At 36.3% G+C, this 14,668-nt stretch overlaps 1 protein-coding gene across 2 annotated transcripts in view; it reads left to right on the top strand.

Annotated features, from left to right (window-relative positions):
* LOC145987882 (BRCA2-interacting transcriptional repressor EMSY) overlaps window positions 1–14,668 on the top strand; it is a 143,211-nt gene that overhangs the window by 78,844 nt on the left and 49,699 nt on the right. For both annotated transcript variants that reach the window (XM_083122669.1, XM_083122668.1), the window contains exons 10-14: window positions 1,210–1,445; window positions 4,144–4,317; window positions 6,100–6,247; window positions 7,592–7,819; window positions 11,785–11,912. In XM_083122669.1, the coding sequence (XP_082978795.1) occupies window positions 1,210–1,445; window positions 4,144–4,317; window positions 6,100–6,247; window positions 7,592–7,819; window positions 11,785–11,912 (914 nt within the window). The remainder of the gene's footprint in view (window positions 1–1,209; window positions 1,446–4,143; window positions 4,318–6,099; window positions 6,248–7,591; window positions 7,820–11,784; window positions 11,913–14,668) is intronic.

Genomic DNA, 14,668 nt, shown 5'->3' with positions numbered 1-14,668 from the left:
CATGAAGTGGACTTAAAAACAAACAGGAGAAGCAGACAACAATGAGTCTGCTCACTTGCCTGGCATGGAGGGAATGTGAAGTAGATACACATTTCAGTATTTGATTTCTCATGATCAAAAACAGTTTGCATATGAAGCATACTATTAATACCCTTTCAGGGTGTAAGACTGACCTTTTTGGAAGGCACTAAATATTAACGTCTCTGCTTGGAAACTGCATTCTTGTAGAGACTGGCACCTGAAAGACACAGCTAATATAATCCTCTTTGGAGCAGAATTACTCAGAGGCCGAACATGTTAAGTCATTGGCTTTCGATATTGACACTGAAGTTCCCAAGTTCGGGTCCTGACATGGATACACTTTGCAAGTATTCCTTTAACAATTCTTATCATCATCTATCCAAAAGTGTCAGAAATGCCAATGCTAATTAACAAAATACAAATTCAAATAAATCCTCTTTCGGTTGTCTTGTGTTTGTTCCTTCCTATATGTGTGCTGATTGCTCTTATACAGCCTCAATTTCCATTAAACTCAATATAATTTTAATTTTTAGATGTGTTTCACATTGTTCTTGATAATGAGATCATTTACAAAATATTATTATAGCTTAGATTAGCTTTGGTTGGTGTGTTCCTGCATGCTGTGATGGCAGCAAATGGCCTTAGTTCTGGAACCCACATTTTAATTTTAAAAATCAATTAATCAAATTAGTAGGGTAGAGCCTATACCACTTTGAACTGATAACAGTGCCTATACTCATACTGATTTCCAACTATACCTGTGCTTGAAAATTGTAACAAGTCACATGAGTTCAGAATATTTATGAATTTTAATGTACAAGTTTTCATGTTAGGAAAGTTTTCAATTGGAACTACCAGAGTTTTGCTTCAAAATATCCATAATTTCACATCAATTAATCATAAAATCAGTTTCTCCCCACAAATTTAGTGCACAATTAATTTTGTATAATTTCTATGATATGGAGACTGCAAAATGTTGTGTGGTATTTTTGCGCACTCTCCAAGACACCCAAACTCCGTAAAGGTATTGGCCAGTATTAGTTATTGAATTCTAACTGATGATTTCTGATGCCTGGTATTGGCTCAGTCCTATTGTAAACCTTTTATTAATTCAAATTCTTCACATTTGGTGTCAGTTTGTAACTGAAATATGCATTTAAATAATCAGTTCTGTGTGTATCATTCCAGGTACTGGCCCTAGAGTCGTAACTGTGAGCACTGGAACTCTTCCGCGTACTACAACAACTCACATCCGACCTACATCTTCAACGATTCTGTCTGTGAACTCCAAGCCATTGCAAACAGTGCATATCACACCTCAGAGCCAAACTAACATTAGGCCAAGTATGGGAAAGCCAAATGTTATCGTTGTACAGAAGGGTTCAAGTTTGAATCGTGGAGTCACACTTACCCAAGGAGGCAAGGTGAGTAGCAGGTGTTTAGTGGAATTAAATATATTGCAGAGTATAACAATCGAAGTTAGTGCCATGATTACATTTGTGTATTTCTTTGACTTTCCATATGCTCCTGTATGGATTACTAAGTGAAGTAAAGAATTCACAATGGATGAGGGTTTAAAATGCAGAAATATTTCGTGCAATTATCCCTCATGTCATGGATGATAAATTTACAAGTTGTGCAAATATTAATACATACATTCTTATTTTACCTTCCAAAGCTTTGATTCAAAATCATTATAATAAATCTAATTTGAAATTTTAGGTATGAAGAGATTGCTAATAGCTTTTGCATTCCAACATTTGAAGTTATCTTGGTACAAAGTAAAATCTGTATTAAAAAATTACATATTGGATACTTTTGCAAGTGCAACTCATGCAGGGCTCGTCATATTTTGAAGCATGTATTCCATTACATGTTAATGAGATGGAAGTGATTGTGGTAAATGGTAAGTCTCACAGAGAAAATGGCCTTTATACTAAAGACAAATGATATGGGCTGCAATCAAATGATAATAATTCTTACAACGCTCACTCAACTTCACAATTCACAGCCTCACCAACCCCCATATATCCACACACACACAAATCTTTAAACTTCTTCCACAATGCTGTATATGATTTCAAGCTTACTGCAACCTTTCAATGAACTGTACATTGTAAATAAATGGATAAAAACAAGAAAGAGTCCCTTTTATTTTTTACTTTTGGTTGAAGCAAAACAGGCTTGTTATTGTCTACTTCTTTATTTTATTTTATTCTCTACCTCTCATCACTCATCTACCCATCACACCACCCACCCCCACCCCTGGATAGAAAAGGAGTGGTCACTCCTCTGTGAGATAGATCACCAAGCCACTATACACAAATATTATTAAAAATAAGATATTACTTGAATTTTGACAATTTTGTTGTAAGTTTTAGTTTCTGAATATTATACACTAATTTTATATCAATCTTCCTGACAAACAATAAACCTCTTGGCACTGGAAAATAATCCAAAACAACGTAAATTAAGCATTGTTCAGTTGGATTGGTGCTCTCCATCACAGAGAGATGACACTTGAGTTCACATGTCTAAATGTGGACAATGCAGTATTTATGTGGAAAGGACTTAAACTTATATTTACACAGAGATATAATTTGGGGAAACTGTGATCAGCCAAAAGGTGAAGCTAGTAGCTCAGTTGATGGGAGGATTGAAACAGAATTCCAAATACTCTAGTTTTATCTTGGTTGAGCAACAATTTTGACAATGTTTTGTAACAATGAAAGTTTTTGATGTTTTTGGTGTTTGTCTATTCTGTGGGGTCAATGCATCAGGTCTCATCTCTTTTGTCTTTCGAGGCTGGAATCCACTACTGTTGCTTTTAAGTAGCTCTCCCAATTATTGGCTTATCATATATTTTTAAATTGCTGAACACTGTGTGTGCCTGCCTGCTTACCCCTCTTCTCTCCTCTTACCCTCCCTCCCCATCTCTCCCTCCACCAGCACCAGGAGTTGTAGGTTCAAGTCCTGACTAAGGCATGGATGTGTGTTTGCCTACCATCCATTTCATCAGTTCATTATTCACCCCATCATCACATTTAGCATGGAGATGTGGACAAGCAATGTAAAGTCCCGAAATGGAAAGAGGAATTAGCCACCTTTATAGCCAAGCACTTCGAGTGCTCAGCTGTCAGTTGAAGGTTCTGGGCATAGGTGATCCTTTACTAGTGTCTCTTGAATTTCATGCAATCATCATTCATCCTCATAACTGCAATTAGAAGCAGAAAAGCAACTTAATGAAAGAAAAATTTAAATTTACCAATAACATTCAATACATTATTTACACTTCTTCAATATTATCTTCACAATATTTTGAGTGAGCCAAACAGTGATGCCAGTTGTCATGAAATGATTTAGAGAAGAAGGCATCCTTTTTCATAACTTAAGTGAAAGAATGAGTGTTATGTAATTAAAATGTTTCTTGCCTCAATTCTTTTCTTGATTGAATTTCATTCTTGAAAACTCATTGTTTCTGTCATTCCCTGGTAACTAGAACATTTTAATAATGGTGTTCATGTGCATGAAGTATATAAAGTAATGAAATAGAAGATATTATTTTGGATCTGGAAAACCTGGAAATTCAATTCCATAACTTTAAAGTAGTAGTTTGCATTGTATTTGTGTTTGCTTTTCTGCCACTTTTAAACTAATTGTGATGATGAGGATGAATGATGATCAGATTAAATTTATGAACATTCACAAAAAAAAAACACCCATGCTCATGGGTGGTGGGATTGTGAGTCCTGCCCTGAGGCAACAGTAGTAGTTATAGGCTAGGTAAAGTTTCGTATTTACATGTTCATTAACACAGGTTTTGGCATCTTGAATGGAGATGGCAGTTTGTCACTCCTCTGTTTACTTCCGGTTGGCAGATGCATTTGTACTGTTTGCTTCATATATTTTGTTGTATATTACTTATAACTGTAAAGCTTTAAAAACTTGAATGAAAGGCAACCACATCTTGATATATGCCTTGATTTTTACAACTACATTGGATACAGACTAAAAGTTCATGAAACATTGTGATTCATGATTCATTGTAGAATGTTCCGTTTAAGCTTATAAATTATAAACAAAAGTATTTCCATTATCTTAACACATATTTAATAATTGCAGGAAGTTATGGGGAAAGTATTAATGGGAAAACCATTTTCGTCAAGTATACAACAGCCATCGGTAGCCACAGTAACAGTGCAGAAACCCTCGACCTCATCTCCACATCTCCACTCAGGAAACGTGCAGGCGAGCAGTGTTGCTCAGACCCTCAACCTTCCCATGTCATCAACTCAGGTAAGTGGTCCACCGATTTCAGACGCTTACAATAATTATTAATGCCAGCCAATAGAATGCTAGATAGTGTTTGAAGGCCCCCCCCACAATCATCCCTGATGGCACAGCCAAGGTATGAGAGAGAAAAGGTAGACACTGTGTGTGGATATCTTACCCCTCAGTCGGCAGTCCTCCATTGCGAGCTTGCAGTGGTTCTCATCCCAGGGGTGTGAGGAGCGACTTTCTCAGTAACATGTGTGCTAGCTAGGCACTGACAACCTGGTTTTGTCAGCACTCCGAATTTTCTCTGTGCAAGTAGACAAACACCGGACCTTGTCTCGCCATCGGGCCTATTGGATCGATCTTGGCGACGGTTCTTCCAATCGTTGTCAGCTCTTCTGGTCACCAACAGGGATCGCTATGAAGAAGGGAAGAAGATAGCAAGCGGTGTGCCCACGACAAAGGCAAGTGGCCTAGAGAATCAGTGACAATGGCACTTGTGACTTGTGTTGAGGTCTCCTTCGGTGACACCCGCTGACTCGACTTCACATCTGAAAGGCGGTGAAGGCTTGCAGATTCAGGCAGCTCTTGACCACTTCAAGTAATTCTCAATAACTGCCCTCTATCCAAATTTTCCTAAGGGTTTGTCTGATTCTGTTGTCGTGATTGTTTTGCTGTGCAATGGTTCCAGGATGACTGTGGTTTCTTGTTTCAATCCAAACTAGCCGAACCTGGAAGTAACAAAAGAAGAAGAAGAACATCGTGTGTTTTGACATCATTGCTGATGTTGCATTGGAATGATGTTTGTTTCAATTACTGAAGGCCTGACAGAGTTTCTGTAGATGGTTTTAAAAAGTTATGATTTCACGATGTCTCCTTTTTTCTCTTCACAATATATGTAATTGTGATAACACAGGCTTGAATTCTTAACTAGTTGCCTTCAGGTATATGATGTAATTTTTTTTATTTATTTCATGTAATTGTAATTTGTATAAGAATTTTTGCCTTCACATTTATCTTTCGTGGTTCATTGTGAATACAGGAAAATGTGGTATTACCACCAAGTAATGCACAGCTTCAGTGCTTGAAACAGAAGGTTAATAGACATGAATGTACAAATGAGAAAATTTCACTGATACTGATAAATACCAATATTATATGTATTGACATCAATATTCTACTGATCTGATATAAAATTGAAATGTTTCTTGAAGAACAGAAATGGTTCATTAAACAGGAAACCACAATATGTTTCACTTTAGAAGAAGTCATATTTGCTGTACAAAATCAGGGTATATGAATTATACCGTTATTTTCATGAAAATAATAATAAAACGGCAGAATTTTCAACTATATTGCAAGATCAGATCAGTAAAATTATGGTAACTTTACTAACCAACTTATGTGCCTATATTAACTAACTGATCCTAACTGAAAAAAAGAAGAAAAATAAAAAACAACCTGCAGCCAGCCCAACACAAAGGGCTGAAAACCTTACATGGTGAAGACTGAAACATTTGGAATATTGTGTTAAAACCAAATGCAGTAGAACCATGATTTTATCTTCCTGAATTTTATATTTTCGTGCATTGTGCATCCATTCTTCATTGTAATGCCAGAGCAAAATATAAAACTTTCCTGAATTTTACATTTACCCACATTTAAAGTTTTTTCACCTTTGTCTCCTGAAAAATGTATTTCCGAGGTTTCACTGTACATGCTAGAAATCCCAATAAATGTAAGTGTAAAATACACTCATATATTTTAATTTATTCATATATAAATTGTTCTTTTTTCCCGTAGGGCAATGTTATTGTGCTGGATCTGAGTCAAGAACAGCTGAGTAAAAATACTGTATTAACTGAAATCCTTCAGGCATCAGGAATTTTGGGAGAAAGTATTACAGTCTCAGAAAATGATAACTCTTCCTCCGATGGACAAGCTAAAAGCAGTAAGTGAATTTTTTCATGTATTGTTCTTCTTTCTCCTCTTGCAGTTATGGGTAATCAATGCTTTCTCATTCCATTGGTGATATGGTCTTCCGAAATTTCTTTTTCCTTTTGGCCTGTAATTTAATAATTTTCGGGGCAATTGGCTATCTGGCATCCTCAGAACATGTTAATTCCAGTTTAACTGATATTTTTAAATTACTTCAACCTTCCATTTGGTTGGTTGATTTGGTGTTTTAAGTCCACTTTATGCACAGCAAAGCTAATCGGGACGACCTACAGTTTAAAGTGGGATCCGAACCACTATGTGCCTTTACCAGGTATTGAACCCGGGACCGCTTGATTACAAGGTGACGATGCTATCACTGCGCCATTAGTGAGGCCCTCAACCTTTTATTTATTTCAGATTTCTTCACTTCTAATTTTGTATCATAAAGTTACTCTACTTAAAGACCACAAAAATCTCATTTGTGAACAATTTATTCCCGCTGAGACCAGTGGTATCAGTATCAGAAAATATCAGTAGAATTTTTTAAAGTGTTACTTTCCTAGAGTTTGAGTGTTTTGCGGAGTATGGGAAAATGCCATGCAACACTTTCACGGAGTCTAAATATCTTGGAAATTGTGTAAAAAGAATAATTTTCTTTATTTCTACAACAACATTATGGGAAGAAATGGATTTTTTGAATAAATGTTTATTTCATGAAAATTATAAATATTTTAAAGCAAAACTCCAATTCTGAACCTCTTTGAATTGTTACAATCCCAAGTATCGGTATTGGTGGGAATTGATAAGAGTATCTGCATTGGTTCAAAGTGATATTGGCTCAGCCCAAATAAATATATTAATATGGCAGTAAAAAACGTTTTACCTCATGCCAGCACGGCAACATATTTGTTAATAGCAACACAAAACACACAAACAGCACAATAAGAAACACTTTAAGAGTTTGTCCAAACTTTTGATTCCATCCTGGAATCATCATCAGGGCTGGTCAAGAAACTGCGAAGGGGACATTGTTGAGGTTCTGCTGATGCTACTCGCTGTGTCTGCCGGAAGGTGTCGTTACGGTCTTGCAGTTGGTAAGTTCTTGTTTGCTGAGATTGATGGCTGAGGAAGATGGGTTTTTAAGTTTGACTGTATTATAGCATGATAAATAAAGATCTCCACATAAATTGTTGTTGAGATTATTTGTGCTTTTAATCATGAGATTCTTATACATTGGTATCTTCAAGGGACACTTCTCCTTCACTTGATGCCAATACATTATTATTATTATTATTTTATTTTTTTGTATAAATGATAAAGTAAACATGCAAGGTCATATTAATTTTACTTTTTTTAGATTTCTCAAGCAATGAGTGGATACAGATGGACACTGAAGAAAAACAACAGTCCCAGGCTCCTGTAGAAGTTGCAAGTTCCACACCCAGTGAGCCTGTCACAGTGGAAGAACAGGGTGAAAGAGCTACAACTACTGCCAGTGAAACAACCCAACAGCAACCAGCACAAATAGCTTTAAGGGAGGTCATGCTTCCAATCGATTTAGATGAAGGACAAGTTGTTACGCTAGGTAAAAATTTTATATCATAAATTATAAAAATATCGAAAGCAGTACAATTTTTTTCACAGTATTTCTAAAATTTGACATGTACATTATTCTGAAAAGTTTGAGTCCTATAATTAGGGTCCGGATTTTTATGTAATTACATATTTTTTTCTACATATTTAGGGCATATTACATAATTTCCATTTAGATTACATATTTTTACATGATAAGTAGAACTTTCGCCATTTCTGTAATTTTAATTTGATTGTGGTAGGTCCTTTACTTTCACTTAATCTTGTTTTAAGCCAAGGAAGTCATACTGCAAAAAGCAATGCTCCATGTGAACTTCATTCTGCACTTCTTCCATATAAGCCTTCCAAACAAGCCCTGCTCTTTCTGGAAATAGTCACTGCAGGTCAGCAGTTCAGATAGAAGCCCTGATGAATTTCCAAGAAATCCATTCAAACTAAAAAAATAGCATAGGATGATGGAAACGGTTAAAGAGCACAAAAATATTATTACATATTTCAGTGATTTATTCTCCATGTTTATAGGCTTCCCTGATGGCGCAGTGGTAGCGTCGTCGCCTTGTAATCAAGGGGTCCCAGGTTCGATTCCCGGTGGAGGCACATAGTGGTTCGGATCTCACTTTAAACTGTAGGTCCAGTCCCAATTAGCCTTACTGTGCACAAAGTGGACTTAAAATGCCAATTCAGTCAATCAATCAATCCATGTTTATGGGATTCATATTTGAGCAATAGTGTTCTCTTGCGTTATTATGGTATACATTTTCCTGTAAAACTTGAATATCTACTTAATTTCTTGGAATTATTTACGGGCCTAGTTGCGATAGAATTTGCGAAAACTCTTGATGCTTAAACCTATATGAGAAGAAAAAAACAATAGTTGATTCTAGATATTGTGGGTTCCCAAAGCAAAAGGATAAAAACATAAATATTCCATGTGCTGCTATATGACAGATGACTGTAATCAAAAGAATGCAAAAGTAAAATATATATGAAAGATGAGCTACTGGCCTTAATGAACTTTTTTCTCCATGTGAAGAATGCTTTTTGTCAGTGATGCTGCAGCTGAATCTGTTGCCTTTGAAGCACTGATAACTTCACACACCTACTCCATAATTAGTCATACACAGGTTGAAATTTGAGTGAAAACTAGTGACGTGTGACTTGGTTCCAATATGTTGAACTTACCGACAATTGTTTATGGGAAGCGTGCAGTCTGAATTAAAGATGTTAACAGTCAACAAATTACAGAGAAAAACCAAAACAAACACGCACAATCGTATGTTTTATGCTTCGTTCTTACGGTGCAGGATACCCGGCAGTATCACAAGGTTCATTTGTGCACGCAAGAAAGAAGCAAGCCCTTTTTTTTGTTTAGGGTCCAAACGAAATAAGCCTAAGCATCCGTTAAATTAATATTGCAATTTCTGGTAAAGTTGCAAGAATCAACTAATCTGTTCCCCCAATTATTAATTGTCCCTCTATCGTACATGCATTAACACCTGCTTACAGTTGTGCATGTTTGTAATCTTAATTTTTGTTCAACAATCATACAAACAATGTAAGATACACTTACATTCACTATTATACCTAAAAATGCTAATCATTTGCATGCACTACCATATTCTATTGCTAATACTACTAAAGTGGCATGTATTCAGAACTAGTATTCCCTGATTACAGTTATAAAAGGTAGCTTATTCAATAATTTAAGACAAGTTTGCAAATAACATGACCTGTTTTATTCATTTTTATATCCCTAACTGTACAACGTGATTGCATAATTGCATAAAGACTCATTTCACATGCGTAATCAACAAGCATGCATTTTCTACCACAATTTTCATATCACAATTAACAATAAAGCTCAAGGGGCGAGATAAAGTATTCTGAATAACAATTATAAAGAGTTTCGCTGCATTACATGAAGAACACAGATTCAGTAACTTATAACAAGCATTCGTGCATTGCACAACGATCAGTTTCAATACGCATGCTTAAGTACTAATTATTTAAAATGTACACCTCGTAACCTTCATTTTTAAACAAACAGGTTCTGATTGCTTACGCAAGCAATAACTAGTGCTTTATAATAACACACAAATATGAATAATTGATGCTACAATAAGGAGTTGTACTGGTTTGTTAACGAATAGGTCAAACAAAGGGTGGATTGATTTACATTAGGATTACTTTGGTTTTTGCATTTTATTACAGATACGTACGTGGCCTACACTTAAAATACGTCGTGGAATTAACTTAGTTTTTTTTGGGAGCCACAAAATATGTATATTAAATGCGTGAATGGAATAAATCTAGTAGTTTGTTTGATTTGGGCAAACCTCTATTACGTAGGCAATAATATAGTTCCAAGTTCGTGAAATAGTTCATTTTAAAATTCACTAAGGAACGTTGTTCGTTAAATAATCACAATCAAAATGCAATTGTTTTCATGCCCACGTACATTAATAATTATATCTGACATTGATCGCAAGGTCACATGAGGTATCAATGATATGTCGAAAGGAAAAGTACTGATTTTAAACACATTATAAATTCGTTCTTGTGCCACTGGTTTAGTCTACGTACCTTGAAATGTTTAATGTGCTTGGTAACTAAAGATCGTTGGCATATTAACACTTCTTCCTAAGTCGAAAAGTTCACAAACCACATGTTAACCTATGCACATGTAATGGCGGCTTACATGTAGAACAAGCCAACCTATACTTGACCACAGCCTGAACAGGCGATTGCAGCTGTAATGTAACAGTGTCTTTCCTGCGAGTTCCGGGCACCAACTGTGTCCTGAGAATTACGACTATATCCTCAACAGAAGCAGTTCTGCAGAACGCTACCAGATGGCAGGTACACTTAGAGCTGTCAGGCAGGATTGCCCCCTGACGGTGGGAATGAGAACTTGGTGTGTCAAGATGCAAGTTCATGATTATTACTGTGGAGTTGCGTATTTTCATATCGCAATGTCACAAACTGTAGGCTTCACCACAACTTGAACCCATATATCACTTCGCAGTACAATATCAGAGACAATTCAACACAGGTAAAAACAGCACAGCAAGTGAAACCATGGCTGACTCAGTAGTGTATTCGGTAGAACAATATGCCAGATACCTAAGTTTGAGTCCTGGTCAAGCCTGCATCTTTTGCTTAAATCTATACAAATTAGGAACTGTAACAGTTATTAGATATATAATAATTATTATACGGGTTATTTGCGAAAGAACTAGTGAGAAAGAAAGCATTACATCTCAGAGTAGTGCATTTTTTGTCTCTCAGGTTTATATATACACTGAGAGAGAAACTCAAAAAGTTAGGTTAGATTCTCTGGAAAGAAGCCTAGTGCACATGGCAAGGTGAAGAATGCAAATATTTTGTGTATGAATACCAACTGGTGGAGAGAAAGTGGATATGAACCCCACAGGAGAAGGCACAGTACATTTTGAGGCTGGTTAAATAAAACCAGTCAGACAAGTACAAGTACAGTGTTGTCTTTAGAAGGAGTGAGCTAGGACTCTCCTAGCCCCCGACAGCATCCTGCATTGGGGAAATATATGGATACTGTAGCATCCTGAAATTTCAGGAGACAGCCAGTTTGGCAAAAGTTTAAAAGTCTGCTTTATTATCTGCTGAGGCTAATCAGGACTGTGTCTACAGTTTAAAGTGAGATCTGAACCACTGTGCAATATGCATCTGCCCAGAAGAGGTCCAGGCACATACAGTGCTGTATCACAAAAAAGAAAAGAAAGAAAAAAAAATAATCACAGGATGATATCGATAGGGTCAGTCTTCCTTTTCACAAAGTAAAAACTTGTTTTTTAAGTTTCTCTTTCTGCATGAGTTTCAGAAATGTAGTGTTTTCTTTTTCTCTAGTTCTTTCCCATACACCCTGCACATCTAATTGTGCACACTTAAGAGCTAATAATTGCTGTTACTTTTATGTTGTAGAAGAAGCTGTGGAACTTCTTGGACAATCAAACTCTGAGGAAGCAAAGGCCTTGTTAAAGCAAGCTGGTATAGAAGTTACAGAAACCTTGAGTTCTTCAGAACAAGCTCAAGATACATCTTCAAATCAGGTACTTCAATAAGTTAAAAAGTTATTTGCTTGTATAGAATCCAAAACATGAATGTGGGCTTAACAATTTTCTAAATACTAGTAGTTAAGATTGCTTGGTGTTAACTCAGCAACAAAATTGGGGAGCTATTTGAAAATATGAAAACAAGACTAAAGTAATGATGGGATCCAAATTGCTCACTTTGCCCATCTCCTGTAAGAGCAGTTGAAACCTGGAGTTTAATTTTTAGTGATTCATTAGCTGCACCATTTGACTCTCAGAACTATTATGTAGTTAGTTGCTAAAATATGGAATACTTTTATATTGTGTAGTTGTTTGCTGATGACTTAGTAATATGGGGGAACAGGGAAGAAGAAATACAGAGACAACTTGATAGTTTGAATGAGGAAATCAGAAGAGCAGGAATGTAATTCAGTGCAGAATAGAGTGAGGTACTAATAACAATAAGAAACAGAGCCAGAAATGAACCAAGAGTAAAGATGGACACGGAAGAGTTGAGGGTAGTGGAGAGCTTCAAATATCTAGGAAGCATAATTGAGAGAAGTGGAAGAATAGATGAGGTAAACAGAAGAGGACAAATGTGTATTGGACTATATCGAGGTGTTCGAAGATTAATAAGAAACAGGGATGTGCCTATGAAATGTAAAAAGGTGATGTAACACGTACTATGTGCCAATAATTATGTATGGTGCAGAGATTTGGACCATGACAGAACGAGACAAAAGAAAGATGCAGGCAGTGGAGGTGTAATTTTTAAGGAGTATATTGGCGAAGACTAGAAGGATTAGAATAAGGAATGAGGATATCCGACAGACAGTGGATGTGGTGAAGGTTCAGGACAGGATAGATCAGGCACAGATGAGATGGTTCAGACAGAAGAGGGTGGATGCAGAAAGACTACCAGTAAGAGCTTACCATGCACAAGGAGTGGGAATAAGGCCAAGGGGGAGACCAAGATGTCGGCGGAAAAAGCAGAGTGGAGAGTGTTAGGAGAAGAGGACAAGATTGGAACACTAGAAAGAGAGGAGTGGTGGAAAACCAGGAAAGAAAAAATGGAGAGGCTTGACTTCTATGCCGACCTAGCTACAGGCAGGAAATGGCGAAGGATGATGATGATGTGAGGTAAAACGAGGATAGATGGCTAAGTTTTTGAAAAAAATGATAAAGCACTAACAAAAAATTTACCAGTAATAGATATCCAGTAGGTCTGATATAAAATTGCAAATGTTGTTTGAAAAACATAAATGGTTTATTACAGTGACAGCAATTAGGTGCCAAAACTAGGGTGCAAGGATAGTTTACTTTTTCCTGATAGACAAGGCTTAGCATTAAGAAGCAATATTGCACAACTGGCCACACCTCCTCCTAACTCCGCTACTGGTTTATTAACCTCTTTAAGTTGTATTTAATCAGTTGACTACATTTAATTTTACCTTTGAAAAAAATGCTTATTCAGACACTTACTTTGCAAAACCAATGTATATACCGTATTTACTCATATATAATGCACACTTTTTTCCAACATTTTTGCCCCCAAAAACAGTAGTGCATATTATGCATTGAATAATTTGGACAGCCAACATAAAACCAAGCATGTTTTTAATATGTCACTGCATATAACACGTAATATCAACAGGTGCAAATATAAATTACCAGGTTGGATTTCTTTAATAATATTTAAAAAAAATGAACTATTAATTACACCACCACTTAGACCATCACTTTGTAACGGAATGTTTTGTGATACCAAGAAAAGCAGTGCGGCACTGTTCTGGCAAAATTCAAACATGCACCTCCCATGTGAGCTGTATTGGTCTGGCGAGAAACAATAGAAAATATCTTCCTGAACGCTGCAATTCCATAATGTAATTTTATCTTGCTTTCTTCTACTACATAATAAACAAGGTGGTTGCAGAAGTGAAAGCTTTGTGATTCTAAACACAATGGAGGGAGAGGGTGTAGGTGGCACAAGTTGATGACTCATTGTATACACAAGATGATATTCTGTTCTTGGTCCACATAGCTACAGGCAACTCTTTGGATAAGTATAATGGCATTCATTCTTGATTGGCATAGCAACAGCTTTACGTCCTACAACTAAGAAAGCCATTCTTGAACTTGAATTGTACTGTTATATATACACATTATATATGAGATATAACGGTCTCTTGCTTCTTCTCATCAAAAACCAGGGTGTGCATTATATATGCATGCACATTATACATGCGTAAATACGGTAAATTATATATTTATATTGATGAAAATAATAACAAAATGTCAAAATTTTGCTCAAAATTACAAGCTATTTATAGATATATTAATACTGATAGACTGATATGCCTGTAATGGCCAATACTGATAGAGTGCTGTTTAATCTGCCCCATCCTCTATATACAGCATGTTCAGAAAACATTCCGTGATTATAAACACATATAGCATTGCTCTCGGTATTTCATATTTATATAAAATTGGTGCCATTAGAAACAGAAACTCAAAAATTTTAATACCTAACTACCTACCTCAGTGGCACTCAATGTGTGCTCCTCATGTCATGCTGCAAACATCAAGGCGATATTCCCACTCATGCCACACGTGTTCCAACATATCTACAGTGACGGTCCCGATGGTGGCAATGATACAATGTTTTTCAGATCTTCCAAATCTTGAGGCAGTGGAGGTACGTACACAAGGCAGTGGAGGTACGTACACAAGGCAGTGGAGGTACGTACACAAGATCTTCTATGTGACCCCATAAG

The sequence above is a fragment of the Lepisma saccharinum genome, chromosome 5, assembly GCF_977018435.1.
Source record: "Lepisma saccharinum chromosome 5, izLepSacc3.1, whole genome shotgun sequence".
NCBI classification, from domain to species: domain Eukaryota; kingdom Metazoa; phylum Arthropoda; class Insecta; order Zygentoma; family Lepismatidae; genus Lepisma; species Lepisma saccharinum.
The sequence above is the reverse complement of the archived record's forward strand: the minus strand, read 5'-3'. Positions and strand labels throughout refer to the sequence as shown.